We start from the raw sequence: 27,329 nt of genomic DNA on the forward strand, positions 1-27,329 counted from the left end.
TTTAGTATTTTGAAGTAAAAAAGATGATAAAGTTTAGAAAGGAGGGGGTGTATTTTTTCCAACCATGTAAAATTAGAATTTTCTTGTGTTTGTTAATTTTTGTCACACTTGGTTTGGTAGGAAGGAATTGAGATTTAAAATGTGATCAACTTTTTCACCTATTACAGTAGACAATATGATTTTTGTTATTTCAATTGATTTTGAGTTGATTAACCTGGGATGACTGAAGAGTTATAATTGTGCTATAGCATAATGGGTAAGAATACGGTGAAAGCTTCCTGGGACCTACGAACCACAAAAGTGTTTATTGACCTCTGCATTGAACTTGTGCAACAAGGGGAAAGAAAAGGTACTAGCTTAACAAAGAAAGCTTGGGATATTCTTGGTGATAACTTTACTGCCAAAACTGGAAGAGTGTATGAAAAAGGTCAATTTAAGAATAAATATGATTCCCTATGAAAGGAGTGGCAGACATGGGATAGGCTGCTTCGTGAGACAGGATTGGGATGGGATACTGAAAGGAATACTGTCAGTGCAACTGATGATTGGTGGGAGAGAAAAATAAGGATAATTATTGAACCTTTTGATCTTACATTTTCTCTACTTGTTAATGTTTTGTGTATATTCACTGTTTTTGGAATATTTTATGATATTATTGGTGTCTAATGTGCAGGAAGTTCCAAACTACGAAAAATTCAGAGAAAGAGGACTTCAATTTAGGGATCAATTGACTCAACTATTTGGAAGTGTGGCTGCAACTGGACCACAAGCATGGGCACCTTCTTCCATGACACTTCCAAGTGAAGGAACACCGAATGAAGATTTGGAAGAAGGGTCCGGAGATAGTGATGAAATTTTAGGTGCACCAACTAGTATAAGTGGGAAATTTAATACAGTGAACTTCAATGATAATAGTGGAGGTAGTGGAGGCAACACTGAATTGAGGCAGGATACCAATAGTGGGGGTACAAGCAGAGGTAGGAGTCGACCTAGTAGCTCACTGGGGGTCAGAAGGAAGAGTGAAGTCAAGAAGAAACGCACATCTCCCTCTATGAAAATAGCGGATGCAATTAGCAAGATTGCTGAAACAAATATTTCTGAGGCCGAGCGTGGAAATGAGGTCATTTCACGAGCAGAAGCTAGAAGGTTGGAAGAAGAAGCGCGTGCTTATGAGATTTCAATTAGGGGAGTCCTGTCTCACCTGAAAACAGTTCCTGAAGTTGTCAGAGATCCTGATTTCTTTAGACGGTGCACACAACTCCTTATGGAACAGCCGGAGGCACGAGAAATGTATGCAGCTCTGAAGGATCAGAAGGAACAACTTCTACCCATTTTAGAGCATTATACTAGGGATTTATGACTTGTTTATTATATTAGACAGTTCCATATGTGTATGTTTTATGTGACCAGTGGATTGTTATATGAATCAGACAACTCTGTAACTTTTATAAATGTTTCGTAATTTCTACGTAGGAATTCTAAACTTTATGTGTATGTGCACAGGATAAAACGAATATGGATGATGAAATTAAACATGTGGAAGAGCATGCTAAGGGACAGAAAAAAAGGGTTAACAAAGTTGTAGCATTGGTTGGTGCATACGCTACTTTGAACTTGTGTAAGGAGCCTCGGCATACAAGTGCTTATACAGGCTGCATATGAGTAAGGGATGTTTTAGATGGCAACTCCAGTCGTTGTTATAACATGTTTAGGATGGAACGGGATGTGTTCTTAAGTCTGGTGGAACAATTGCAACAACATGGTCTAAAAGAAACTAAAAATATAGGGATACATGAATCAGTTGCAATGTTTTTACATACCGTTGGGCATGCACTTAGTAGCAGAATGCAGCAAGAAAGATTTCAACATTCAGGGGAGACAATTAGCAGACATTTTCATAATGTCCTAATGGCATGCTGTAGACTTGCCATGTCTAATATCAAACCAAAAGATCCAACATTCCGGCATGTTCATACAAAAATTCGGTTTGGTAAATACTGGCCTTTTTTTAAACATGCTATTGGAGCAATTGATGGCACACATGTTTCCTGCGTTGTCAGTGCAACAGATCAAACTAAATTTATCTCTAGGAAAGGAACAGTGTCACAAAATGTCATGGCGGTTTGTGATTGGGACATGTGTTTTACTTTTGTCTTGGCCGGATGGGAAGGTAGCGCACATGATGCTCGGATATTTGATCATGCCCTCACAACTCCTTCAATGAACTTTCCCCATCCACCTGAAGGTATTTTTTTATTTCCTATATTTTTTTTTATATTTAGCTTAACAATAGAAACATAATTTACAATAATTTCATTTTTTATATAGGAAAATATTATTTGGTGGATGCTGGATACCCAACACCGAATGGATATCTCGGCCCATACAGACGGGAGCGTTACCATTTGCCTGATTTTCGAAGGACATCTGGGTTTGAAAATGACAATGAGATCTTTAATTATTTCCATTCAAGTTTAAGGAGTACAATTGAAAGAACTTTCGGAGTTTGGAAAAAAAAGTTCGCAATCTTACAAAACATGCCATCTTATGATTTTGAAACACAAGTTAAAATCGTTTGTGCAACGATGGCTATACATAATTTTATTAGAACGACATCTATTACTGATCCTGGATTCGTTCAGTTGGAAGAAGAAGGTACTTATGCAGAAGATGATGATGATGGGGTTAGATTTTCACGTATACATTCATCAATTCAATCTTCATCTTACATGGCTCAGGTTCGTGACAGCATAAGAGACGAACTTGTTAATTCAATACGAGGATAGTAGTCATGTCTTATTTATTTCCTTTTATCATAGATTGTAATATGTAGTTAAAAACAAAACCTATTACAAATGCTTTGTATCGATGCATCATCTTAATGATTATGACACTTCTTTATTTATATTTCTCTTATTAATATTATGCCTTATATTCTCAAGCTAATTATTACTTACTTGAATAATTAATAAATTATTTTAAGACGTGTTTATTCTATTTTATCAAACAATATCATCCCATTTTATGTTTATAATCTTCATGAAAAATACATGACTTTCTGTTTGCAACAAAATAATTCATCTTCTCTAAAAATATTTTTCACTCTTATATTTTATGAATATATATGTGTGGTGACAATTAATTAATTAATTGTATTAAACATCAGAGGTTATTATACATGTAGTATGTTATTACAAAAAGTAGTTGTGAAAAAATGTTATGGGATTTCACGTTTACAATCTTTAAACAAAATTAATATTTTTCTGTTATAAAAAAAATCATTTTTCTATAAACATATTTAATATTATGTTTTATAAATATATGTACACATATTAATTATGTATTAATTATATTATCTTATATATTATTAATTATGTTAGTAAAAATTATTTCATTAACAATTTTATTTCTTCAAATCAAAATAAATCATAAAATCTATCCCTTATATAATTATCATATTAACTTATACCCTTTTTGGTAATTTCCACATGTAAAAAGCACTTCTGGTAATAACTATCCAAACATTCTCACTTCTCAGAATCACTTTTTCTCAGAATCTATTCTCCACAGAATCTATTCTCCAGAATCACTTTTCCAAACCACGGTTTGAAGTCATCCAAACACACCCTAAAAAGAAGATTGTTCCCGTTTTAATCTTTTAAGTTTGCTAGGTTTGTTTCGATTTCCTTTTATCACTTCTAGCTGTATGTAACTTCTCATCCAAAAAAGAAAATTTTTTCCAGCATCCAAGCATGTCTAGACTTCTTGTTGAAGATGATGTCTTTTAACCGGTGACCTGTGTTCTCACTATCATGATCAACCTGTCCTTGTTGGAATGCACTTGACCTTTTTGATTCTTCATCATGTGATATCTATCACGTATAATTTTTACGGATCTTATTACAAATTAGATGCTCTCTTATTTTCTCAATACTTACTTACCCCTCATTCAAAGACAATTTACATGAGGGCAAAAATGGTCACTACTCTTAAGAGCATTTCTGTAAGCAAATTCTAAAAACTACTTCACTCCATTATCATATTGGTCACTTGTACTTCTAGTAGCATTTATTCAATCTATTTATGTACCTAGATGAGGAGACACAAAAATTTAAGTTAAGGAATACTATATAAATTTTGGTAGAGTATCCCTTAACACCTGAACTTCCAAATAATTAATCATCCAATTATCACATTACATAATTAAAAACGAACCTTATAACCAAAAGAATTAATAATAAAATCCACCGAGTTCTTTTTTTTTTTTTTTTGGGGTTACAACACCGAGTTCTATTATTGAAGACAACTATGTAAGAAACTAACACTAAAATAAAAAGTCTGATAGTGCTAATAATATAAAACAGATAATTAATTAATATCTAGTAGCATCAGGAAGAGGAGTACCATCCCTGAAGTTTTTTAACAATAAAAGTGGTTATGTAACTTCTTCTGGAAGCTCAAATCATAGTACAAGACTTAGTTGACTAATCTAGAGAAATTAAAAAAATTAGTTAAATTTATTATTTGTAACAAATACATATTGTCTTTATTAAAATATCTTTGCTAATCATATGTATTAGCTAAAACTACCATTTGGTGGAACATTACCATCTAAACTATTACAGGGGCTACTTTAAAAAAATAGATAACTATGAAGGATAAAATATATTAGAGTCTTATATTTAAAGCTAAATTAAAAATTAAATTAGCTCTTATATTAAGAAAAAGAGGTAGTATAAAGTTAGTCAAAAACCAAAAAATTAGTTTTTTTATTCCAATAATACTTGTACAGATGCTCCTAAGAAACAAGTTAAATATGTCAAAGAATCATAACATCCCAAATTTTATGATTTTTAAGAATTGGTCAACAAGTATTTATGAGGTTTGAAGGAATTATTTTAAAAATGAGGGCATCAAAAATATTTTTAATACCAAAAAGCTTAATTTGGGTTAGAAATTAAAACAATAATTATTAAAATTATTAAACGCCTTAAAAAGTTTAAGAAAAATTATGAAATATTATTTTGAGTATTTAGAAAATTTATAAAAAGGATTGTTTGTCCAAAAATGACTTATAATTTTAAACTAATTTCAGGAATCAAAGGAGCCTATTTTTATGGAAAATTCAAGAAAAATAGCTAGAAGTTAACTTTTGACTCAAAAATTTCAGAAAAATTATTTTATAGGCTAAAGAAGCTGATTGGGGAAGAAAATCCACGTAACATATTAAGGATTAATTTCTAAGAATTATCTGATGCTTCAAAATACTACATCTAGTTCTTATTATAAGAGCTAATTAACTAATTTGAGTAGATTAAGAAAATTAGATAAGTTAGTTATTTGTAATAAATATGTGTTGTCTTTTCTAAAATACCCATTAGATGAAATATTTAACATGTGTAATTATTACAAGGACTACATTATAAAAAAATAAATAATATAAGAGATAAAGTGGATTGGGAAATTAGCATTTATCAAAAAGGGATTAAGTGGAAAACTAGAAAAGAAATGAAGTGGCAAAAGGGTACAAGGAGATCGCACACAGCCACACGTGCTTCTCCGCTTATTAACCATTTGAAAACTTCTCTCCTCTTCATTTTCATTTAGAAACAAAGAGAGGTGAGAGTGAGACAGAGGAAGAGGAAGAGGAAGAGCAAAGAAGAGAGGGAGAGCTGGATCACCTCCATGCAACCCTGATTATAGACTTAAATGAGCCTTCTAACATCGTCCTACCTTTCTTTCTTTTATCTGTTGCATTTATTGAGCATCCAAACGTACAGATAAATATAATGGTAGGGGGTTATAAGACCCATTTGGAATAGTTTATAAGTAGCTTATAAATAATTTTTTAATAGTAATTTACGGAATACAAAGCAAGTATATGAAAAGAGTTCTGTCTCGACTTACGTCAAACGTGTTTATAGGGAATTTTCACTGCTTTCCCAAACAGGCACGTAGATACAGTCTTGATGGTGTAAGCTGTGGTGTTGCATGTGTTTGTTGGTTTTGTTTTTGGAATGGCCGAACCAAGCGAGGCCTGTTCTGTTAGCTTAGTGAAGTAAAGAACAACGGATTTAGATACATATATAAACCACTACTAGAGGATGATCAATATCAATATATCTTTTAATAATGAGTCTGTAAAGTTTGTTGGCTGTTAATAAATTAATAACAATTAAGTCAAATAAATGACCAAAGTATGGAGACATACATATGAAAAAAGTATGGAGATCATTCCCATAAGTTTTTGCCGTCATGGGCCTCAATCCTTTCGAAGTTTAACAGCCAACAAACTTTACAGACTCATTATCATTATCATCAGCATCACCGACATTTTTGTTTTTTTGGCAATGCATCACCGGCATTTTGGTTCTACATTTAATTTATAGGTTCAAATTGATCCAATAAATTTTGGCCTAATTATTTGATCCAATTAATTAGTTGCACTAAATTTTGAAACAAGTCAGGTTGATTAATATCACTCAAACTTTTTTAATTCGGCAATTTATTAATTAATTTGCTTAATATCATTATTGATTCTTACAACTTGATCTAATTTTGGCTTTGGTCCCTATAATTTCAAATCATTGGCTCTAGTCCTCATAGTTTTATAAGAACCTGGTCTTAATTTAAGTATAGAAATTAAAATCAAAACCTGTTAAAATTATAAAGACTATTCACAAAACTCATTAAAAAATTACAAAACTATAGAGATTAAAACCAACGATTTGAATAGGGATCAAAATCAATATTTGATCGAACTATGAGGACTAACAATAGTATTAACCCTAATTAATTAACAACCTAGTTTAATGAACTAACAAAACTAACCTGGTTTCCAGAACCATAGCTTTCAAAACTAAAGTCTAAGTGGGTCCAACATTCATATTGAGTCATGTGAGTGAGTACTTCTCCTTGAAAGCTCTGATGCCGTTTCATAAAGTGGTGGTTGGGTTAGTTCCTAATTCATTTACACCTGTTAGTCCTGAACCAGATGATCTTATCTTTATATAAACTTACTTGGCATTCTTCTTCTTCCCCAAGTTCTCCACTCTCACATTATTATATTCCATATTCAGTTTCGGTGTTAAGCCATGGCTGCCACTGGAAAGATTGAGGTAGAAGTAGAGGTGAAGTCTAATGCAGACAAGTTCTGGCAAACCCTTAGGGATTCCTCCTCCATTTTCCCTAAGGCACTTTCACATGACTATAAGAGCATTGAAGTTATTGAGGGTGATGGCAAAGCCCCTGGTTCTGTGCGCCACATTTTTTATGGTGAAGGTACTTATATGCATTCTTCCTTCATACAATTAACCCAAACCCGACAATCATCTATTGCCTTTTAGAGTTAATATGCAAATTTATCAGTTTTTACTCAAGAATATTGGATGCTAGAAAGTTTTTTTGAGAGCAAATTTCTCTTGGAATTTTAAAATCATAATATTACTCCCTACAATTGAAAAACCAATGTTCACTATTAAACTAGTGTCACTAACTGTTAATATTTTTAATAGTAGAAATAACATTACTTTGATTTTAAACTTCTGAAACAAATTTGCATCCTAAAAAAACTTCCAGATGACCAGTACTCCTGAGTGAAAACTTCTGAGGTAAATTTATATTTTAATCCTTACTTTTGATCTTTTTTTCTTTTTTTTGGGCGTGACTATGATATATGATGTTACCGACTAATACATATTTGAGTATTACTGGACCCAGATGGGAGATGGCTCTTTTAACATGTTTAGAAGCCACAACTTTGCTCAATGGATATTGAATCCACATCGCTCAAATAATAATTATTCGGTATTTGATACTATCGATTTGAGTATTGATCCAACTGGGGTACATTGTTTCTTCACACAATCACTCAAACGGTCAAACCCAATGATCATCTAGGAATGACTCTGATTTCCGATGTTACCAATTAATACGTATACGGGTATTGCTGGACTCAGATGGGAGATAGTTCTTTCAGCATAGTTAGAACCAATGACTTTGTTTAAGGAATATTAAATCCATTTTATTCAATCTAACCATACTTAGTTGTACCTATTATTTACATAGCTATCTGGTATCTGAATCCATATTTAAGTATCATCCTATCCAAATAAGGTAGCTTTTCTAGTATGATTTTTCCTTAGAGAGAATGAAAATTAATAACCTTGTAAGGAATTTGGTGTAAAACGAGGACATGTGCGCAATTAAAACTTCATATTTTACAATTTGATAGTCCTCATTTTACGTCAATCTTCTTACGAGGTAATTTTAAGGGATCTTGAACTCCTTGCGATGAACTCAGTTATTATTGGTAGTAATGCCTGTTTCTCAATATTTGAAGATTTAATTAATGCCCTCACATGAGAGGTTTACTTTGTAGGTTCTCCTATAGTGAAGGAATCAAAGGAGAAGATTGAAGCACTTGATGATGCAAAGAAGACAGTGACATACAGTGTCATTGATGGTGACCTCCTCAAATACTTCAAGCACTTCAAGGGACACATCAGTGTGACACCAAAGGGAGAAGGCAGCCTTGTGAAGTGGTCATCTGAGTATGAGAAGGCAAGTGAAGAGATCGCTGACCCACATGTCATTAAGGATTTTGCAGCCAAGAACTTCCAGGAGGTTGATGACTATATTCAGAAGGCAAAATAGAGAAAGCTCTGAAATGAATCTCAAGTGCCAATCATAATCATATATCAGATTACATGTTTAAATAATGAAAGATACTTTTAACAGTATCATTTCCCATCAATCAGTCAATATATCATATAAAACTTCGATGATTTCTACTGTTCTGGTTTAGTTTCAATTTGCATGATCCAAGAATGCCATAGCCTTGTGCTATGCTTTTCTGTTGCCATATCTATCAGTTGTTCTCTTTTGTTAGTCATGATTCTACTATTGATCAATTTGAGTTTGAGAATATAAAGAGTATTGGCATATATCTGAGAATTATTTATTCTCTTGATGTTCTCATAAATTGAATTAAGAGAAATTTATAACCGAGATTGCTAAACATTTTGAAGCAGAGTTAACATAACATAATCAGTGGCCACAGCACAGTGCTTGAGTTGCTGCAAGTGAATCACGCCCATGAAAAATTCTGGATTATACTTTCATATGAAGTTATTTAATTGGGATAACCAAAAAAATAAAGGGTACCTTGTGAAACTAATAAATTAACAAGTAATGGTATTTGCTCAAGCTTGCATAATTAAGCACATGATTACAACTGAAAATCAACTCGTTGATTAACTATTTTGGTTCAAATATTTTTACATGATTCATCAACAATCAACAGTAGTTCTTGCACTGTTCTTATTGCCATCAAGGCTGTCTGCGAATAAGATCTGGAGCTAACATTTACAGTTTATGAGCAACCATTTATATAATATCATCCCCAAATCAATTATTATTTACAAGATTTCAGAAGTACATCAAATTAGTTGATTTCATTCCTAAGCATAGCCCCATTCTCTTTGTGAAAAGAGAACGTGACTTCATACCATCAGCGACTTGCAGATCTTCCAAAATTGTCTGCTGAACAAGATAGCATCTTTTGTGCCTGCCATTCCATTTATATATATATATATATATAGAGAGAGAGAGAGAGAGAGAGAGAGAGTTTCTTTTTTAATCTCCCTCTAACTTGGAGGACACTTCATAAGCGTCTTCAAATGATCCCCATCCCACATTTCAATATCTGTTAAGTCTTGTTTTGCAGCAGAGGAGCAGTATGGCAAGATGACTCCAGGTTTTCAAACCTTGCTTCAGCCTTCCTCTCTTCTTTAGCTTTGCCCCAAATCACAGCATAAAATCCCAACACAATTATAACCGCGCCCACCAAACTGCAGGACATTCATTCAAGATCTTTTGCTGTCAATAACACAACTAATCAAAAACTGAACATTATTAACAATTTTCATGAGATTAAAAAAATAAGCAAAAAGTACCTGAATATCAGAAATTTTGACAACTTCCTAAAACAATCTTTTTGATTGGTATAGTTTATTGGGAGAAGAAAGATAGGGAGGATGGGAAAGCAAGAGTGAAAGAGATAAGGGTATTTTTGAAAATGTGCAATGAATGTTTTATTAATTTTTGTAAAAGGTCTTGTATTAAGAACCAATAAATAAGATCTTACAAAAACAACCAAAGAGAGCACATATACATACACATGCACATAGAAATGAATGTTTTATTAAATTTGGTAGGACCAATAAATAAAATCTTATAAATAAGACTGAAGGGAGTATATGTGTGTGTGTAAGATAGTAGATAATATCTGGTATTCAAATGTTACCTTCCAAGGTGAAAATCATCCCCCAGAAAAAGTGCACCCATGATAACAGTGAAAATGATTCCTACAGGCTTGAACATTGTACAAAACAGAGGTCCAGCTTTCTTCACACTCCATGTGTATAGAATGAAGCGAATCACTACGGCAACCACTGCCTATGTGATGAACTACAAGTTAGCATTATGAATAACTAAAAACACTCAAGTTTTATTTTCTAGCTACCTTCATAATTGCAGTTTCTTTTAATTTCCATCACCTAACTTTCCTACCTACCAAGTAAGTTTTCAAACAACCATATGAACTCTAAAGTGAAGTGGAGGTATATTATTGAATAAATTGATATTTCCTATCAAAAGCACTGCGGAGTACTAAGGGTCTGTAATCAGAAACCTCTCTCCTCATCTTATGTTTCTTCTCATACCAGCATTTGAACTAAGTATCCCTATGTTACATGAAACCAGTTTTGATACTCATCAAAGTGAAAAGCGCTCCAAGCTCATCATATATGCTGATGAGCACCTAAACTCATTCTTATATTACACCTTGAAGGACTCGCCAACCAAATCTGCAAGCTGAGAAAGCTCTCTCTAATTAAATGTGGAAATCTCTTTTTTTCTTTTTTCTTTTTTTAAGAAATCCACTTGTCATTTGTACCAAACATAGCCAGCCCTGTAGCTTAGTGGAATTAGAGCTCCCTTGTAAGTAGAAGGTCATAGGTTTAGTCATGCTTGTAACCTCGAGCATCTACCTCTTTAATTCAAAAAAGAAAAGCAAAAAACAAAAAGAAATCTATGCCAAAAACAGTCAAAAATACTTTCCCTTAATCCCTTTTCCTTCCATTTCCTTTCCATTAAGTGCTCACCAAGTATAAATGAATTTCTATGAGAAAACCAACTAATGTTGGTCAAGTTAGAAAAGATTGGCCCATAGCCCTCAAGCATGTAATTTTGAATGGCGCTATCGATATTGTTTATAATATTGAGATCGTAGATGGAAGTTAGAAAAATTTTCATGAGTATTCTTAGCAAAGGATGCTACCTGGTAGATAATGCAAACCAAGCCCATGTCAAGTCTTAAGACCCATGCTGATAGATCTGCAACTACAATTATGGCAAATATTGCTGACAGAATTGTTGAGAAGAGAATTTGGAAGAAGACTACCACCATTACAGAAGGGTAGCTCTTAATGACTGATGCCTGAAACATTTTGCAAAAGAGAAGCAAAAATCAATTTTCCCTACTTATACACTACACAATACACTATTTTTGGTTACAGTTTCAAAGGAAAATGAACATAACCTGGTAAATGTACCAAAGTGAAGCAATGAAAGATTCAGTAGCTAAATAAAAGCCTCCAAGGACCCAGTTGGATTGTGTTAACGACAAAACCTGCTTATAAGAAGATGCTGAAGAATGATTCTTGAAGATTGGTGGGCCCTTGTAGAATATCACAACAAATGCTCCACCAATTGATACTATTGTTCCTAACACTTTGGCTTGGCTGCTCTTTTCTCCGAAATGTACTATTTCCATCCTGAACAATTAAAATTGAGGCAGTACAAGTTCAATTCACATGCTATAATTACATCACTAAGTGTATGGTACAAAAAAAATCATTGTGCCATTTACTAACACAAATGACAAATGATGGAAAAAAATATAGGATGAAGGTACATCTAGCATCCTGAATTATTTTTTTCATGTGCATTTAGTCTCATAAAGTATTTTATAGTGCATCAAGCACCCTAAAATATTTTTTCAAGTGTATTTAGCACCCCAAATTATATTTTTGATCTAAACCCTGAAATATTTTTTCAAGTATGTTTAGCACCTTAAATTATTTTTTAGTGCATCTTGCACTTTAAATTGTTAAATGTAAAATTGTACTAAAAAATACTTTAAGGTGCTAAACGTACATGAAAAAATATTTTAAAGTGATTGATGCACTACAAATTACTTTAGAACATAGGATACATATAGAAAAATGTTTCATATCTTCAACCAAAAATATATATAACATAATCTTATTAATATTCACAACCTTTTTTTTTTAAATTACGTTGCCCCTTTTGAGTCTAGTTTTGGTACTTGCAGTGATAAGTATTATAGTACTCATTATTGCAATGATGACAACCATATTTGTGGTTATCATTTAGAGTGAAGAGTAATGAAACCCTTTCCCATTCTATCCTGCTATGTACATCCATTTCCATTTCTAAGAAATGCATTGGGTCTAAATCATAATTAAGGCATCGTCAAAATGAATGATAATATTAAGAAGGGTTAAGGTGTAAATTTATTTTGAAAGTTTTTGCAATGTTGTCTCGGATGTTTTTTGGGTTCAAGGTCATCCCAGAAGTGTTAAAATAGAGGAATGTTACCTCTTACCATTAAAAATGTTAACAATCAACATCAATTTTTCAACAGTCAATGTTGATTCTTTAACAAAATGGGACAACATTGCTATATTTTAAACTTTTAAGGTGACATTGAACCCAAAAAACTTCCAAGACAAAGAAAGAACTTCTAGCACAAATTTGCATATTAACCATATTAATAATTCAAGTTCTTCATAATTTTATGGCATAATTAATATACAACTTCTTATAGTTTTAACTAATTTTTAATCAATTCTTTATATTTTTTCTATTTTATCAAATCCCTAACTTTTATTCAAATTCCTATAGTTTCAAGTGATTGATAAAGAGACAAAAAAAAACTATAGGAACTTGATTAAAAATAGATGAAAGTATAAAGATCTCATAAAAAAATTATAAGAACTCAATTAAAAATAGATGAAACTATAAGGACTTGTTGAAAAAAATATAAAGACAAAATTAAAAATTATGTGAAATCGTAGAGACTTGCAAATTATATTATTCATTGCTGCAGTGAGATCAACACGATTCAGGCGTAGTTTATATCGCCAAAATTAGATAATGACCACCATATTTGTGGCCATCGTTTAGGGTGAAGAGCAATGAAACCCGTTCCCATCCTTTCTTGTCATTTACATCCCTTTCCACTGGTTCTAAATCATAATAATTAAGGCATCATCAAAATGAATGAAAATATTAAGAAGGATTAAAATGCAAATTTATTTTCAAAGTTTTCACTCAAGAGTAATGTTGTTTCAGAAGTTTTTGTGGGTTAAAAGTCACCCCTGAAGTGTTAAAATGGAGCAATGCTATCCGTTATCATTAAAAATACTAACCACTAACTTCAATTTTTTAACAGTTAATGTTTTTTATTGCCATCTTTAATGGTCAATGTTGGTTTTTTAGCAGAGTAAGGCAACATTGCTACATCTTGAAATTTTTGAAGTGACATTAAACCTAAAAAAACCTTCCCACCAACATTGCTCATGAGCAAAAACTTTCAGAGCAAATTTTGCAACTTAAACCTAACATGCAACTTCTTATAATTTTAATAATTTTTAATCAAGTCTCCATAGTTTTCCCCCTTTCCATCAAGTTTCTAGAGTTTTTCTGTTTTTATCATGTCCTTATGGTTTTTCAGTTTTACCTGATTTTTAATGAAATTCTTGTAATTTCAAGTGATTGATAAAATGACCAAAAAAAACTATGGAAACCTGATTAAAAATAGATGAAACTATAAGGATCTAATAAAAAAAATTATAGTGGCTTGATTAAAAATATATGAAACTATAAAGATTTGGTTAAAAATTATAGAGACTTTAAATATATGAAACTATAAGAAAAAAATATAGACAAAATAAAAAATTGTGTGAAATCATAGAGACTTGCAAATTAATTATCCCTGGATCTTAATAATAACGCAACAGTGAAACAGTTTATTTTGGTCTATTTTATTAGCTTTATTGTCAAAACTATAAGTATTAACCATAAAAAAATTTTGGTGAAAAAAATACAGAAATTTCAAATAAATTATGGCATTATTCAATTTTGGCATATTGCATCCCAATCCTGCTTAAAAATTACGCAGTGATATCCTTTTCTCTCTCGTAGGCAAGCACAAAGAAAGCTGTATTCTTTTTGAAAAATCACAAGCAGAGATGAATGCCAAAAAACAAAATTAGAAAAAGAAAAAAAAAAACAGAACCTGAAAATGAGAGCAAGCACAAAAGTGAAAGCAGGAATAAGGTTCAGCAAGGCAGCGGCCATTGTCGGTGAGCTTAAATCTAAGCCAACATAAGCAAGTACAGTCCCTGAGCTTCTGCAATATGGTTAAGTGATTTCACTGTCATCAATATCAAAACATTCATTTATATCTATAGAACTTGTCAGAAGTGGAAAAAATTGCAGAGTTATACAAATATGGAAGTGAAGAAGGAAGCAAAAGAGTACAAACCCAAAGATGGCAAGCAAGAAGAATCTGCAAATGGAGGAGAAGTTAAGAGGAGGTGCTTGAGACCTGAGAAAGAAAGAAGAAGACAGGTAACCGTACTGTTAAAACTTAAAACCCTAAAAATGGCAGAGAGTGGGAGGTTGGAACCTGTGGAAAAGGAAGGCGATGAAGGGAAGAAGGAGAAAAGATGAGAGAGCGTAGGAGTAGAAAGCCAAGACATATGTGTTAATGCCACCATTGAGGGCAATTTTGGTTACCACTTGGCTTATTGTTTGTATCAGAATAGCCACCACCATTCCCACAAATGGTCCAATCTTCCCCATTTTCTTCTGCCTCAGATGTTGAGGTTGCAGAGACTTGTGTTTTGCTACCCCAAAAAGGCTTGGAATTTGTTCAATTTTATTTTTCCATTTTAGGCTTATATACTATTGATTATTAATTTTTAAGTTTTCGAGAAGAAAGAGAATGATTCAAATTATAGGGAGAAGACCTTGTGCTTTTTATTGGCCAGAATTTGAGTGGAGGGAGACCCTACAAAAAGTGGGGAAGAAAAACGTGTCCGTGAACTTGTATTTTTTTTTTTTGGTGTACATAATATATTTTTTATTTAAGTTGAAATGAATAAATTTTGCATTTAAAACTAATTAAAAAGTAATAACAACAAAAGTTAATTATCAAATAAAATATAAATAGAAAACATATGTGTCAGTTTAATTCAGCAAAAATACGCCATATGTAAGTTTTTTGTTTTTATATACAAAGGAGGAAGGATTAGAGATTAATTAACAAGAGGGATAAATAAGTTAAATTACTTAAGAAAAACAATGATTATGGAAGAGACCCCAAGATGGCCGATGTGGGGGCAAGTTCAAGTGCACATCAATTTCATTGGTTAAACGATTGCTTTGTGGTGCCCACTTATCCTTTTATTGAGTGGCCATTTCTCCATTGTCCTTTTTTATGAACTTTTGAACCAAAAATCACGTGGCAAGATATTTTGGATATATATAACTTTTTTTATTAGGAGTTGAGTCTAGTAAAAAAAATTAATTTTTATAAACTAAAATTTAAATCTCTATTTAAAAGAACAGTTCATATTTAATATCCAATAATACTTTGAATATGATTATATTTATAGACAGAAAAAAATTGATTTTTGTTTCCGTTGTAATGAATTTTATTCTTCCAATAGAATGCATATAGCCATGAGACCTTTTTTTAGTAAATAACTAATTTCTTAAGTCTTTTTTTTTAGTAACTCCGTAGTAGGTATGACGGATATATGGCTCCAGCCGTCTTCATGGGTGAAAGATAATTTTAAGAAAAAGAGAGAGTAGGGACAGCGCCAACTAGAACTCCACAATTTCAGTTTATCTGTCCTTTTGGAATTGAAGATGATATGTTTATTAAAAAAAAACAAAAACAAAAGAATTGAATTGAAGATGAAACTACACTTTCAGTATATTTTCTTCCTACCTATCTATTTATATATATGAAATAACTTAGGCTAGACGGCATTCAAACCCATAGTTTTATTTAGAGATTATTTGGTTTTATTGAAGGAGGAATGACAGATAAAGAAGCTCGAAATTATAGTATTCTAGTTTACGCATCTAACGCTTCAAAATAACAACAAAAAAAAGTAAACACAAATTAAAAATTTGAAATTTAAGAAAAATAATAAAAATTTCTTTTTATTTTCTTTTTTTAAAAAAAGTTTGGAATCCCTCTCTGGCACACAGCAACCAAATGGTTCTCCAACTAAAAAGTGACTACTGAGCTAACAAACTTTGTTAACATTATAATGTTATAGCAGCAGCAGCAGTAGTAAAGTGACTACTACGCTAACAAATTTTATTAACATTATAATGTAGTAGTAGTAGCAGCAGCAGCAGCAGTAGTAACAGTAGTAGCAGTAGTAGCAGCAGCAGCAACAGCAGCAGCAGCAGTTGCTACTAGTAGTGGTGGTGGTGGTCGTCGTCGTCGTCGCCGTAGTAGTGGCAGTAGTAGTAGCAGCAGTAGTAATGGTAGTGGTAATAGTAGTGGCAGTAGCAGCAGCAGCAGTAGCTAGTGGTTGGTGGTAGTGGTAGTGGTAGTGGTAGTGGTAGTAGTAGTGGTGGTGGTGGTGGTGGTAGTGGTAGTGGTAGTGGTAGCAGTAGCAGCAGGAGCAGTAGCAGTAGTAGCAGCAATAGTAGCAGTAGTGGTGGTCGTGGTCGTGGTCGTGGTGGTAGTAGTCGTAGTAGTAGTAGTCGCAATCGTAGTTGTAGTAATAGTGGTAGTGGTAGTGGTGGTAGTCGTGGTAATGGTCGTAGTAGTAGTGGTAGTAGTAGTCATAGTGGTGATAGTGGTAGTGGTAATAGTAGTAGTGGTAGTAGTAGTAGTGGTGGTGGTGGTGGTGGTAGTGATGGTGGTAGTAGTAAGTTAACTTCTTTATTTTGACTTTATCTCGTGACAACAGTCAATCTAAGAATAAAAAAATTTTAATTATAAAATGACGTGTCTAAACTCGGGATTAATAACACATTTTGTTCCTAATACGTATAAATTAATTAAAAATGAAAGTAATTCATCTGAAAATTGTAACATTTCAATTTTTATTCTTAGTGTTTAATTAAGTTTAGAAGGAGTTTAATGCTTAATAAATGAGTTTTATTCTCTATTTATTTAAGAAAAGAGAATTATTGAAAATAAGATTTATAAAATATAAATACATATAAGAAAATTACTGAATAATAATAATAATAAGGATAAAAAAAACAAGAAGAAAATGCATCAAAGAACAAAAAACCGGACCGGATAATGAACCGGTCAAGACACTGGTTTAAGGGTTAGTGGGTCAGATCGGGGTCAGACCGGATCAAACGGGTAATAATTAAAATAATATAATTTAATTAAAATTAGTAAAAATGTTTATATTCTAATTATAAAAAATAATATTTAATTTTTTTAATGGATAATCATGTTGCAAAATATTCCTATATATGAAATTTTTCACTTCTCTTTTCAGTTTTTTTTTCTTTTCTTTTCTCTCATCTGAGCCAACAGAATCTTTTGTTTTTTTTTATATTGTTTTCACCATTTCTTCTCTCTCCCACGTGCAGTCCACATTTTCCTCCCTATGTCACCCCTCATGGAGCAATTCTTCTTTCCTCTCTCCTCCTTGGACAACGAACAAGTAGAGTAGCAGAGTAGAATAGGCAGGGGGAGCTCATCTTACTTCCTGAGTACGCATGGTCATTTGACTCATCTCTCCCTTCATCCTCTAAAGTGCTTCCTACCTTCCTCACTTCCTTTTCTTTCTCAGACGGAGAAACAGTGAATAATGGCACCCTTTTTTCTCTCTACATTTTATTCATTCATTCTACTCTCTCTATTAGCTTTCTGCTTGTCTTCCAATCTTTCATGAGTATGCTTCAAAGTGGCACAAACAAAGTTCTGTCTTCCTTCACTTTAATGATCTCCTCTTCTTCTACCACTTATCTCTGTAGTGTCTATGGCCTCCATAAGCAGTGAGATGTCCGGCAAACAATGAAAGCAAGAAAGAAGGGGGAAAAAGCAACTGGCCAACCCAGTCAAGCTAGCGGTTTGCTCGGTTTTTACTGGTTTTTTTCGGTTCATTCCTAGTTGCTCTGGTTTGACTGAACACCGGTTTTCAAGCAAACCAGACTAGATCTCAGACCGGTTCACCGGTTTTCCGGTTGAACCGGCCGATCCGGTCCGGTTTTTTTCTCCTTGAAATGCATAGAAAATGAAAAAAAGGGGTACCAAATTGTAATTTTATCCCCATTTAACATGGGCTCTTTAACTGAAATTTACCCCAAAATGTTACTTTAATTGTTGGGAATGGGGTCGAGAGCATTGTCTTTCTTTTTTGGGAAAATGACATTAAGGTCCCACACAAGAATATATACAGCAAAAAAGTCCCTTGAAATCTTATAATTTTTTTGAAGTCCCAAAGGGACCTGTGTGCAATTTTCAAAATCTTCAAATTACTCTTATGCCCTTGCTATCAGAAACAAAGACGGTGGGTGAGGAGTTCTCGCGCAATATGCAGAGAGAAGACATTAGGAAAGAGGGAAGGAGCCATTGATGATGAAGTATCTTCTTTATTACCATTAGTGAACTCCAAAGAGCTTCCATGTGAATCTCCACGAATCTTTAGGTGTGAAACTTTCTTTCCTCTCCTCTCCTACCTTTCTTGACAGATTGTGAATTTGTTTGGGAATGGGAAATCAGAAAATCATTTTTGTCTTTTTGGGTTGCTTGTGGGTGGTTTTAGGAATGGGATTCACAAGTTAATCAATAGAAAAGCTGTGTTTTTGTTGGTATGTGTTGGTGATTTAAGTTGGGTGTGTAGGATGATCATGGGTGCTCTGTTTTTGGGTTGTTTGTGGGTGGTTTTGCTCTGTTCTGATGTTAGTTCAGTGGCAAAGGAAGCAAAAGATGAAGGTTAGTGTGGGTGGAAACATTGGGCACGAAATGGGATATTGTGATGTCAATCAGGCCTCGATAGTTGTCAATGTGTGCCGCAACAGTTGTCAATATAGCTCCATGACTTGTCAATGATGGTTGCATGATTCTTGATGCAGGTTTAAATTACTAATGGTGGTTACATCTGGAAAGCATCTATTTTGCTTTGTTCACATGGGTGGAAAGTTTATAAATGATGGAGAAGATGATATGAGATATGTGGGAGGTAATGTAAGAACAACAAATGTAAAGGAGGGTACAAGTTATGAAGAATTAAAGGAGATTATATCATTAATTGCTGGAAAAGAAAGCAACTCATTTCTTTTGAAATTCTCAGTTGTGTTTGATAAAAAAAACTTTTGTGGAGTTGGTAGATGATGATGGGGTAGAACATTTGATAAAGTTTAATGAAGAAAATGGTCATGTGTATGTAGAAGAGAATGGAAATAAGGACCACATAGAAGCAACAAGGGATAATACAATAGAGGAGCAAGACGTGTAAGTTTAGTTTAACAAATCTGTTATTGTCATTTCTTGGTATGTCAATTATTACTGTCTTGTTACCAACTTGTTAATGCATGCATCCTGACTTGTCATTTCCTACAAGATTGATCAATCATTTGGAGGTGTCAATGAATTGTCTATGTCTCTACTTACGTTATCTGATGTGATTGGATAGCCATCATTAATTCCTTGTGCTGTTGAAATGATCCCAACACCTACACCACAAATGAATTTCACAAAATGGAAGGATTTGATTATTGGAGAAGGACAAATATTTCCAAATGCCACTGCTCTCCGAGAAACATTATACAAGTACAGCTTATCCCAGAAGTTTTCATACCTTTTTATTAAGAATAATCAGCAAAAGATCATTGTGAAGTGTAAGGTTGATGGTTGTCCATGGTATATGGGTGCATATTGAATGGGAGCACATCAAGATACTGAGTTTTTAACTATTAGAACATACAAAAGTGAATACATTCATCATGCACAGGACAACTTAATTGTTTCTCACTCAGAAAGGTCAAATTTAGCTGCTTCAATTGTGATTAGAAATTAGATGATGGCTCTCCAATCACCTAAGGTGCAATGTTGACAAGAGTCCTAATGAAATTAGAAAGGACTTGTATAAAGAATATGGAGTGCAATTGAACTATACTCAAGCATATAAGGTCAAGAAGAGAGTACTAACGGAATTACATGGTCGAGTAGAATATTCTTATAAGGTAATCCCTTGGATGTGTGAGAGATTAACGGAAAATGATCCTAATATAGTTGCAATATGGGAAGGCTCAGATAGCAACCGATTTAAGAGACTATTCATTGCATATGGATGCTCAATTAAAGGCTTTGTGCAAGGTTACAGACCAATTATTTATATAGATGGGTGTCATTTGAGTGGTTCTTACAAAGGAACTTTATTATCAGCTTGTGCATTTGATGCGAATAATGAGTTGTTTCGCTTAGCATATGGTATTGTTAGCGAAGAAACAAATGATGAATGGGCTTGGTTTTTACGGAATCTAAAGGAGATAACCAGATCAGCACAAGTGACAATTGTCTCAGATCAGAGTAATGCTATCATCGGTGCTATTAGGACAGTATTTGATGGTGAGAGACATGCTTTTTGCTATCAACATGTGAAAAAAAATTATAGTACGCATTATGTGAAAATCAATAGAGGTGTGAGATGAACCTCAGAAAATAACATGAAAATGCACTTAATTTACTTGATGGAATCACATATACAAAGCATAACAATGAGTTTAATATTGTGATGGGAAATTTAAAATTGTTTTGTTCACAATTGGCACAATAGGTTGAATCTCATGGGGATGTGGATAGATGGACGCAAAGTAAATTTCCTTTTAAGAGATGGGATAACATCACTAATAATCTTGTTGAGTCTTTTAATGCATAGATGTTGAAAAAAAGGAAGCATGCCTTGCCGGTTTTGATACAAGAGCATCAAGAGAAGTTGGCCAAGAAGATGGTTGCTAGCAAAATGGGGATGAGAAGCTGAAAAAATGGTATAGGACCTAATATTGAATCAAAGTTGTCAAAACAAATAGCAAGAAGTGCATATATGGAGGTAACATATTATGGTGATGACCATATTTCGGTGCAAACAATGCGTGAGGGATGCATCATCTATATGACTGTTGATCTTATTTCTCACAGATGCACATGTTTGGCATGGCAAATGAGTGGAATACCTTGTCCACATGCATGTGTGGCAATCAAACTAGTTCACCGTAACGTGTATGATTATGTAGATAATTGTTACGGATTTTCTATACAGGAGAAAATATATACAAATAGCATGAGGCCAATTGTAACGCATGATTACCCACAGTCTGATACACCTATTGTGACTCATATACTGACCTAAACATTCTTGCATCCGCCGATAACAAAAAGACCTCCAGGAAGGCCAATGATTAATAGGATAGAATCTCAATTCCAAAATAAGAAAGTTTATCATTGTGGAAGATGCAAGAAGCTTGGACACGCTGCTAAGACATGCAAGAACCCAAATCCCAGCTAAGAACATATTGAAATCAACTATTTTTTGTATATGGATGTGAAGGAAATATTTTGTAAATGGGTGTGAAGAAAATTTTTTGTAAATGGATACACACCACTGGTTTGTTTCGTAATTACATGCAACCCCTATGTTTTTTTTGGGATGGGTTGTGAAATAGGTGTAGTTTCACGTATATGAAGTGTAAATGAAAGTTGGCTATGAATTGGCATGTTAGATTCTGCTGTCATTTCAATTGTCATTAGACCTGTTATGACTTGTCAATCATTGCACTATGACTTGTCAATGAATTTGCTTATGTAAGTTGTCAACAATATGAATTCAAGTAACATAACCTTTTTTACCATCAAATGATATTTTCAATCACTCTGTCATATTATATTTTTGTTATATTGTCATATATAATTATTATTAATGAATGTCAAAAACTTACCTCTTCATGTCCCCTGTCAATGTGGTACTGTGACTTGTCAATGGTAGCACATTGACTTGTCAATAGAGCTCTGTGTCTTGTTAGTGAGAATATTGTCCCTGTTAATGATCGCACTATGACTTGTCAATGGAGCATTGTGACTTGTTAGTGAGAACACTGTCCCTTGTTAATGATCGCACTATGACTTGTCAATGGAGCACTGTGACGTCTTAGTGAGAACACTGTTCCTTATCAATGGTCGCACTATGACTCGTCAATGGAGCACTGTGACATTGTTTATATGAACACCTTTAGTTGTAAAAATTTTGAATATCAATTGTTAATCTCCACGCATTCATTTGTTATGAAATTCTTATATCACTTGTCATTAAATCAGAATATTTTATAAAACACTGTCCCTTAATATCTCTACACATATAAAACAGAAATATGATTAAAAGTGTAATAAAACCCTAAGAAATTAGTATTACAACATGTGATGATAAAGGTAATAATATTATAAACATAATTTGATCAGTTCGTTACAAAATGACCTGTTCGCTAATCATCTTACAACACATATCATGGGCTAACAAAACAAAAAATTAGTAAACTACTCTATCTCCTCTTATTGCTCTTGTTGTAGTCCGATAACATCGACATCACTTCACCCCTATGTTTATTATGTGGATGGGTAAATAACCACCACAAATAGCCAACCTTCAACTCTTGTAGTTTATCATTGGAGTATCGTGGCATTGTATATCCTGCATCATCACAAACAGTGCCATCCCATTCTTATAGCCAAGAGAGAACATGAACTCCATATAAATCACTACTAAGGAAATTGAATATGTTAACACCATACAATTATTATTGTGAACAAAAACAACATAACACAATCGAACAGAACAACTACACTCACGTATCATTTTGCACATAAACTTTAGCCCATTTCACTTTGTTCTCAATTTTGTCCTCATTGGTAAACAATTCTGGCTTAACAGCACACAACATCGTATAGAAACAGTTCATCTGCAAAAAAAAAAAACATAATCAAAAGGCTTCACTAACAACACAGCATCCAATGACAAGGGACAGAGCATCTAGTGACAAGTAACACAGCATCCAGTGACAAGGGACAAAGTATCCAGTGACAAAAAACAGCATCCACTAACAACTAACAGAGCATCCAGTGAGAAAGAACAGAGCATCCAGTGGCAAGTAACACAACATCCAATGACAAGGGCCAGAGCATCCAGTGACAAGTAACACAGCATCCAATGACAAGGGCCAGAGCATCCAGTGACAAGTAACACAGCATCTAGTGACAACTAACAGAGCATGCAGTGACAACTAACAGAGCATGCAATGACAACTAACACAGCATCTAGTCAACTAACAGCATCCACTGACAACTAACACAGCATCCATTGACAACTAACACAGCATGTGATGACAACTAACACAATATCCACTGATAACTAACACAGCATGTGAAGACAACCAACACAGCATCTACTGCCAACTAACACAGCATCCAGTGCCAACTAACAGAGCATGCAATGACAACTATGCAAGCTACTAGTGACAACTATAAGAGTAGTTATTGACAAGTATAACAGCAACAAATAACTACACACAGTCTGTGTTGCCATAAATTGTTTGGGATTGAGATGCCCTTTATTTGTCCTCTTTTTCTTCTTCGCATCATGTTGTTACTCACCCCCACCTTTTCTTTGTTTCTTCTTCCTCTGCTTGTAATCTCATGAATGTGATGCTATCAACCAAGGAGTCAAGGGCGTAGAAGGTCATGGTCTTTGTCTCCAAAACATAACAAAACCAGCGATCTTCAAATAACGTAGGACCGAAAAGGAAATTGCAATCCCCTATATTGTACCCAATATATTTTAGGTAACATTTCCCTTTCATGGTCCTCCCATTTTTGTCTTAAAGGATTGGCTACCATCTTTTGTATGAAATCTACAGAAAATATATGCCGGTTTACTCACCCCTCTTTATTCTTTTGATCTCCAACAAATGTCTTTGCCACCATAGTCATAAACTGAAATTACAATACAAAAAAATTACAACTCTTTACCATCAAATAACTCATTCTAATGTTAACTATATACATGTAACTTACCCTGTCGTTTATCTATCTTTTACATTGGAGACATTACAGCTCACCAAGGGTTAGGAAGTATCCATACATCGATACAAAGTATCTAATGCAAATGAAACAATTATTAACTTAGTAAATTATGTAACATAATACAAATTTGGTCATGAAAACATAATACTTACTGCTCTTACTCCTCTTCATTACACCTTGTTGTACACATGTCAAATAAAGCTAGCTTGTCATGAATTGTTCTCTTTTTCCCAGCCTTACTTTTAATTTTCAGAAATGGAGACCTAAGAGCTTTACCCTTACTTATGACCCTTGTTGATTTCCTCACATGTTTGTTCCCTTCCCCTTGGTTGTTCTCATGCACTTCTTTGTCCTCTTCATCCTTTTCTTCTCTTTTATTTTCTTCTTCATCTTCTTTGTCCTCATAGACAACTTCTTTGTCTTCGTCATCTAATTCTTGTCCACCTATCTTCTTTTCTGAGTGAGTTTCTTGTTCTTCTTCTTCATTTCTATCATCTTCTGACTCAGAATCTTCTTCATTTCTATCATCTTCTTCCTCATCCTCTGAATCACTTCCCTTTACAACTTTCTCCTCTTCTGATTTAGATTCTTCTTCCTCATCTTTATCTTCTCTGCTTACATTGTCACTGTCCTTTGTTAGTCTTAACTAAAGGGCCATCATTTCCTCTCCCAGCATTGACACTAATCGAGCATATGTTTTTTTCATCTCCTATTCAAATAAAATTCAAAACTTCAATATGTAAGTAACAGTTAAAAAAACAAAAAAAAAATCATTAAGCCTATAAGTCCACATACCGGGGGTGAGTTAAATTTTCAGGATCAAATTTGGTGGATTGCTTAGCCAGATGTAATATTCCTCGATTGCTCTCCTTCTCCTCTTTAACTCTTTGCTGCACTTTCTTTTTATCCCAATATGTAACAGCATGCTTAACATGTGAAGCTTTTCTTTCCCCTAATGGAAATTTTTGTAGACAATATATCTGTATGTGACAATGAATGATAAGTTAACAGCAACCATTGACAACATTCAGACCATAAAATGACAATAGAAATATAGAAATTATAATAGCACTTACCATTAGGAAGTATAGACAACCTGGCACATTCTTCTTCTTTTCAATCAACTTGCCTTTTTCTAATTGTTTCTTGTACACTCCAATCCCCTTGTATAGTTCATTCAACACATAAGATGACCAATCAAACTTACCCAATCTATCCTTTGTTGATAGTATTACCTTTAACAAATAATCAGTGACACAAATACTTGTATTAGGACATAACAACGTTCCCAATGCACACATGACAAACAGCATCTCAAAATTTTCATCTTGTTTCGTTTTAGTCAACAATGACGCTATCTTCTTGTATGGAATATTGCCATACACAATCCTCTACTACTTGAACACTTTATCTTCATTATTCACAGCTATTTTAATCTATTCTCCGTCAAATAGTAGCCCTAAAAAGTCATGCATATTTTTTGCCCTCATTTTCCTTCTCTTCCTTCTTGTGGAAATGTTTTTTGTTGAAAGGTCAAATGCAGACATAAACTCTCCACACAATCCAAAGAGAATTGTGTGGCAACAGACTTCAACCAACTTGTCAAAACCTATTTTTTTAAGCCTATTCATCATATCCTTCCTTTCTTTTATGTGCTTGCAAACTTGTATGAATTGTTTTGGTGCACATCTTGTATAGAAAGGAACAATATACTTCTTGGACCGTGTGGGAGGTCTTTGTTCCTTAGCCCTTTGACAATATTCCTCCCTTTGCTGTTCAGATAATTTATCCCATGCATTTTTCACATGTGGATTCCCTGCTTCAAGTGACTTGTACTTTCTTGAGCTTTTCTTATAGAAATCCTCTGTAAACAAGGCATAACCAGAAAAATTACAGCTTCTTTCTACATCCTTCCCCATCTTCTTAGTATCAATCAGGGTATAAGAATTTACCAAGTCTTGGATTATAAAACAAGAAAGCGACAGTTGAAGACTCCAAACAAGGGACTTGAACTTGCTGCTTTGGCTAAAACAAGAATGACAGTGAAAATCTTGTGTCTTTATACCTAAACCAATAAGAAAGAAGAATTCCAAATAAAGCTCCACCTCTAGCTTTAACTCAATATAATCATCATATAAGTGGTTGATTATTCACATATCCACATTATTTATATGTCCCACACATAACGAAAAATTTTTCAGGATGTAAAGACTTTTTTGGTCCCATGGACCATAGCATTCATAATCTTCATCATCATCAACAGCAACTCAGGTCAGCAACTCATATGATTGCATGTTAATCATCACTTCAATCACTTACTACTACTCATGAAAATCATAACTGCAGAAAAGGAGATTTCTTTCCAATTGTTCATGTTGGCACAAAGTTAGGTAAGCAAGAAATAGAAAGTTTGGAAATTTCATATGCTCATAACTCTATCTGCACTTAGTGAATCGTTAACTGACATCAACAACTTGGTATGCATTTTACATCTTCATGAAGACAAAGCATTTTTGGCTTATCACATGGGATCTAACATTATAACATCTAACGGGGTTTATATTCTTTATATTAGTTTTGCCTAATGAATGATCATGAGTCACCTTTGCAATGAAAGGAGCTTACTTTATTGGTAATCATTTATTGCCAACAAGGGGAAGAAATGAGGAAACAAATAGGCACAGTAGCTTATATTGAATACAGTTCAAAGACTCAACAAGTTTGGGAATTTAGATGTTCTATTGACAGAAAGTTTTTTCAATCATTATAGGTTACAGAGAAACAAATAGACCCTTATTTAACTAGAGAAACCTTTTTCAATCATTAAGCTATTTCCACTAGCAGCGGTAGTGGCGAAGCACTACCAATAGACCCTTGTTCAACCAGACAAAGCTTTTTCAATCATTACAGACTACTCATCGTGACTGAGAATGGAGTGACCGAATACCACAATGAGCCCCCTTCTTGCTTTAAACATCGATGAACGAAGCTACCACGATGAGCCCCTTTTGCTTCAAACACCGATGAACAGAGCCACCAGGACGAGCTCCACATCACTTTAAACACAGATGAACGGAGCACAAGGACGACCTCCACTTCGCTTCAAACGTCG

At 33.7% G+C, this 27,329-nt stretch overlaps 4 protein-coding genes across 5 annotated transcripts; 2 read left to right on the plus strand and 2 right to left on the minus strand.

The window, feature by feature from the left end:
* The first annotated feature begins 7,050 nt into the window (after positions 1-7,050).
* Positions 7,051-8,955, plus strand: LOC114757048 (MLP-like protein 423). The gene is made up of 2 exons (XM_028946045.1): positions 7,051-7,281; positions 8,381-8,955. Exons 1-2 carry the CDS (start codon positions 7,095-7,097, stop codon positions 8,653-8,655), a joined length of 462 nt encoding a protein of 153 aa, XP_028801878.1. The 5' UTR covers positions 7,051-7,094; the 3' UTR covers positions 8,656-8,955.
* Positions 8,956-9,510: 555 nt separating this feature from the next.
* Positions 9,511-14,948, minus strand: LOC114757130 (WAT1-related protein At5g40240). Of its 2 annotated transcripts, none has more exons than XM_028946122.1 (7): positions 14,780-14,948; positions 14,636-14,659; positions 14,387-14,500; positions 11,603-11,837; positions 11,342-11,500; positions 10,307-10,458; positions 9,511-9,851 (listed from the first exon to the last, which is right to left on the minus strand). In XM_028946122.1, exons 1-7 carry the CDS (start codon positions 14,926-14,928, stop codon positions 9,710-9,712), a joined length of 975 nt encoding a protein of 324 aa, XP_028801955.1. In that variant the 5' UTR covers positions 14,929-14,948; the 3' UTR covers positions 9,511-9,709. The 2 variants fall into 2 exon arrangements, with proteins under 2 accessions (XP_028801955.1, XP_028801954.1); XM_028946121.1 differs by having other exon boundaries at positions 14,636-14,698.
* Positions 14,949-15,914: 966 nt separating this feature from the next.
* Positions 15,915-17,071, plus strand: LOC114757066 (sericin-1-like). The gene is made up of 3 exons (XM_028946061.1): positions 15,915-15,936; positions 16,507-16,702; positions 16,768-17,071. Exons 1-3 carry the CDS (start codon positions 15,915-15,917, stop codon positions 17,069-17,071), a joined length of 522 nt encoding a protein of 173 aa, XP_028801894.1.
* Positions 17,072-24,374: 7,303 nt separating this feature from the next.
* Positions 24,375-26,136, minus strand: LOC114757067 (glutamic acid-rich protein-like). Its single transcript, XM_028946062.1, has 4 exons — positions 25,882-26,136; positions 25,294-25,452; positions 25,013-25,197; positions 24,375-24,828 (listed from the first exon to the last, which is right to left on the minus strand). The coding sequence occupies exons 1-4, from the start codon at positions 26,134-26,136 to the stop codon at positions 24,375-24,377; spliced, it is 1,053 nt and encodes a 350-aa protein (XP_028801895.1).
* Between the last annotated feature and the right edge of the window lie 1,193 nt (positions 26,137-27,329).

Source organism: Neltuma alba, unplaced genomic scaffold (assembly GCF_004799145.2).
Source record: "Neltuma alba isolate B1F8T4 unplaced genomic scaffold, ASM479914v2 tig00010560_pilon, whole genome shotgun sequence".
Taxonomy (NCBI): domain Eukaryota; kingdom Viridiplantae; phylum Streptophyta; class Magnoliopsida; order Fabales; family Fabaceae; genus Neltuma; species Neltuma alba.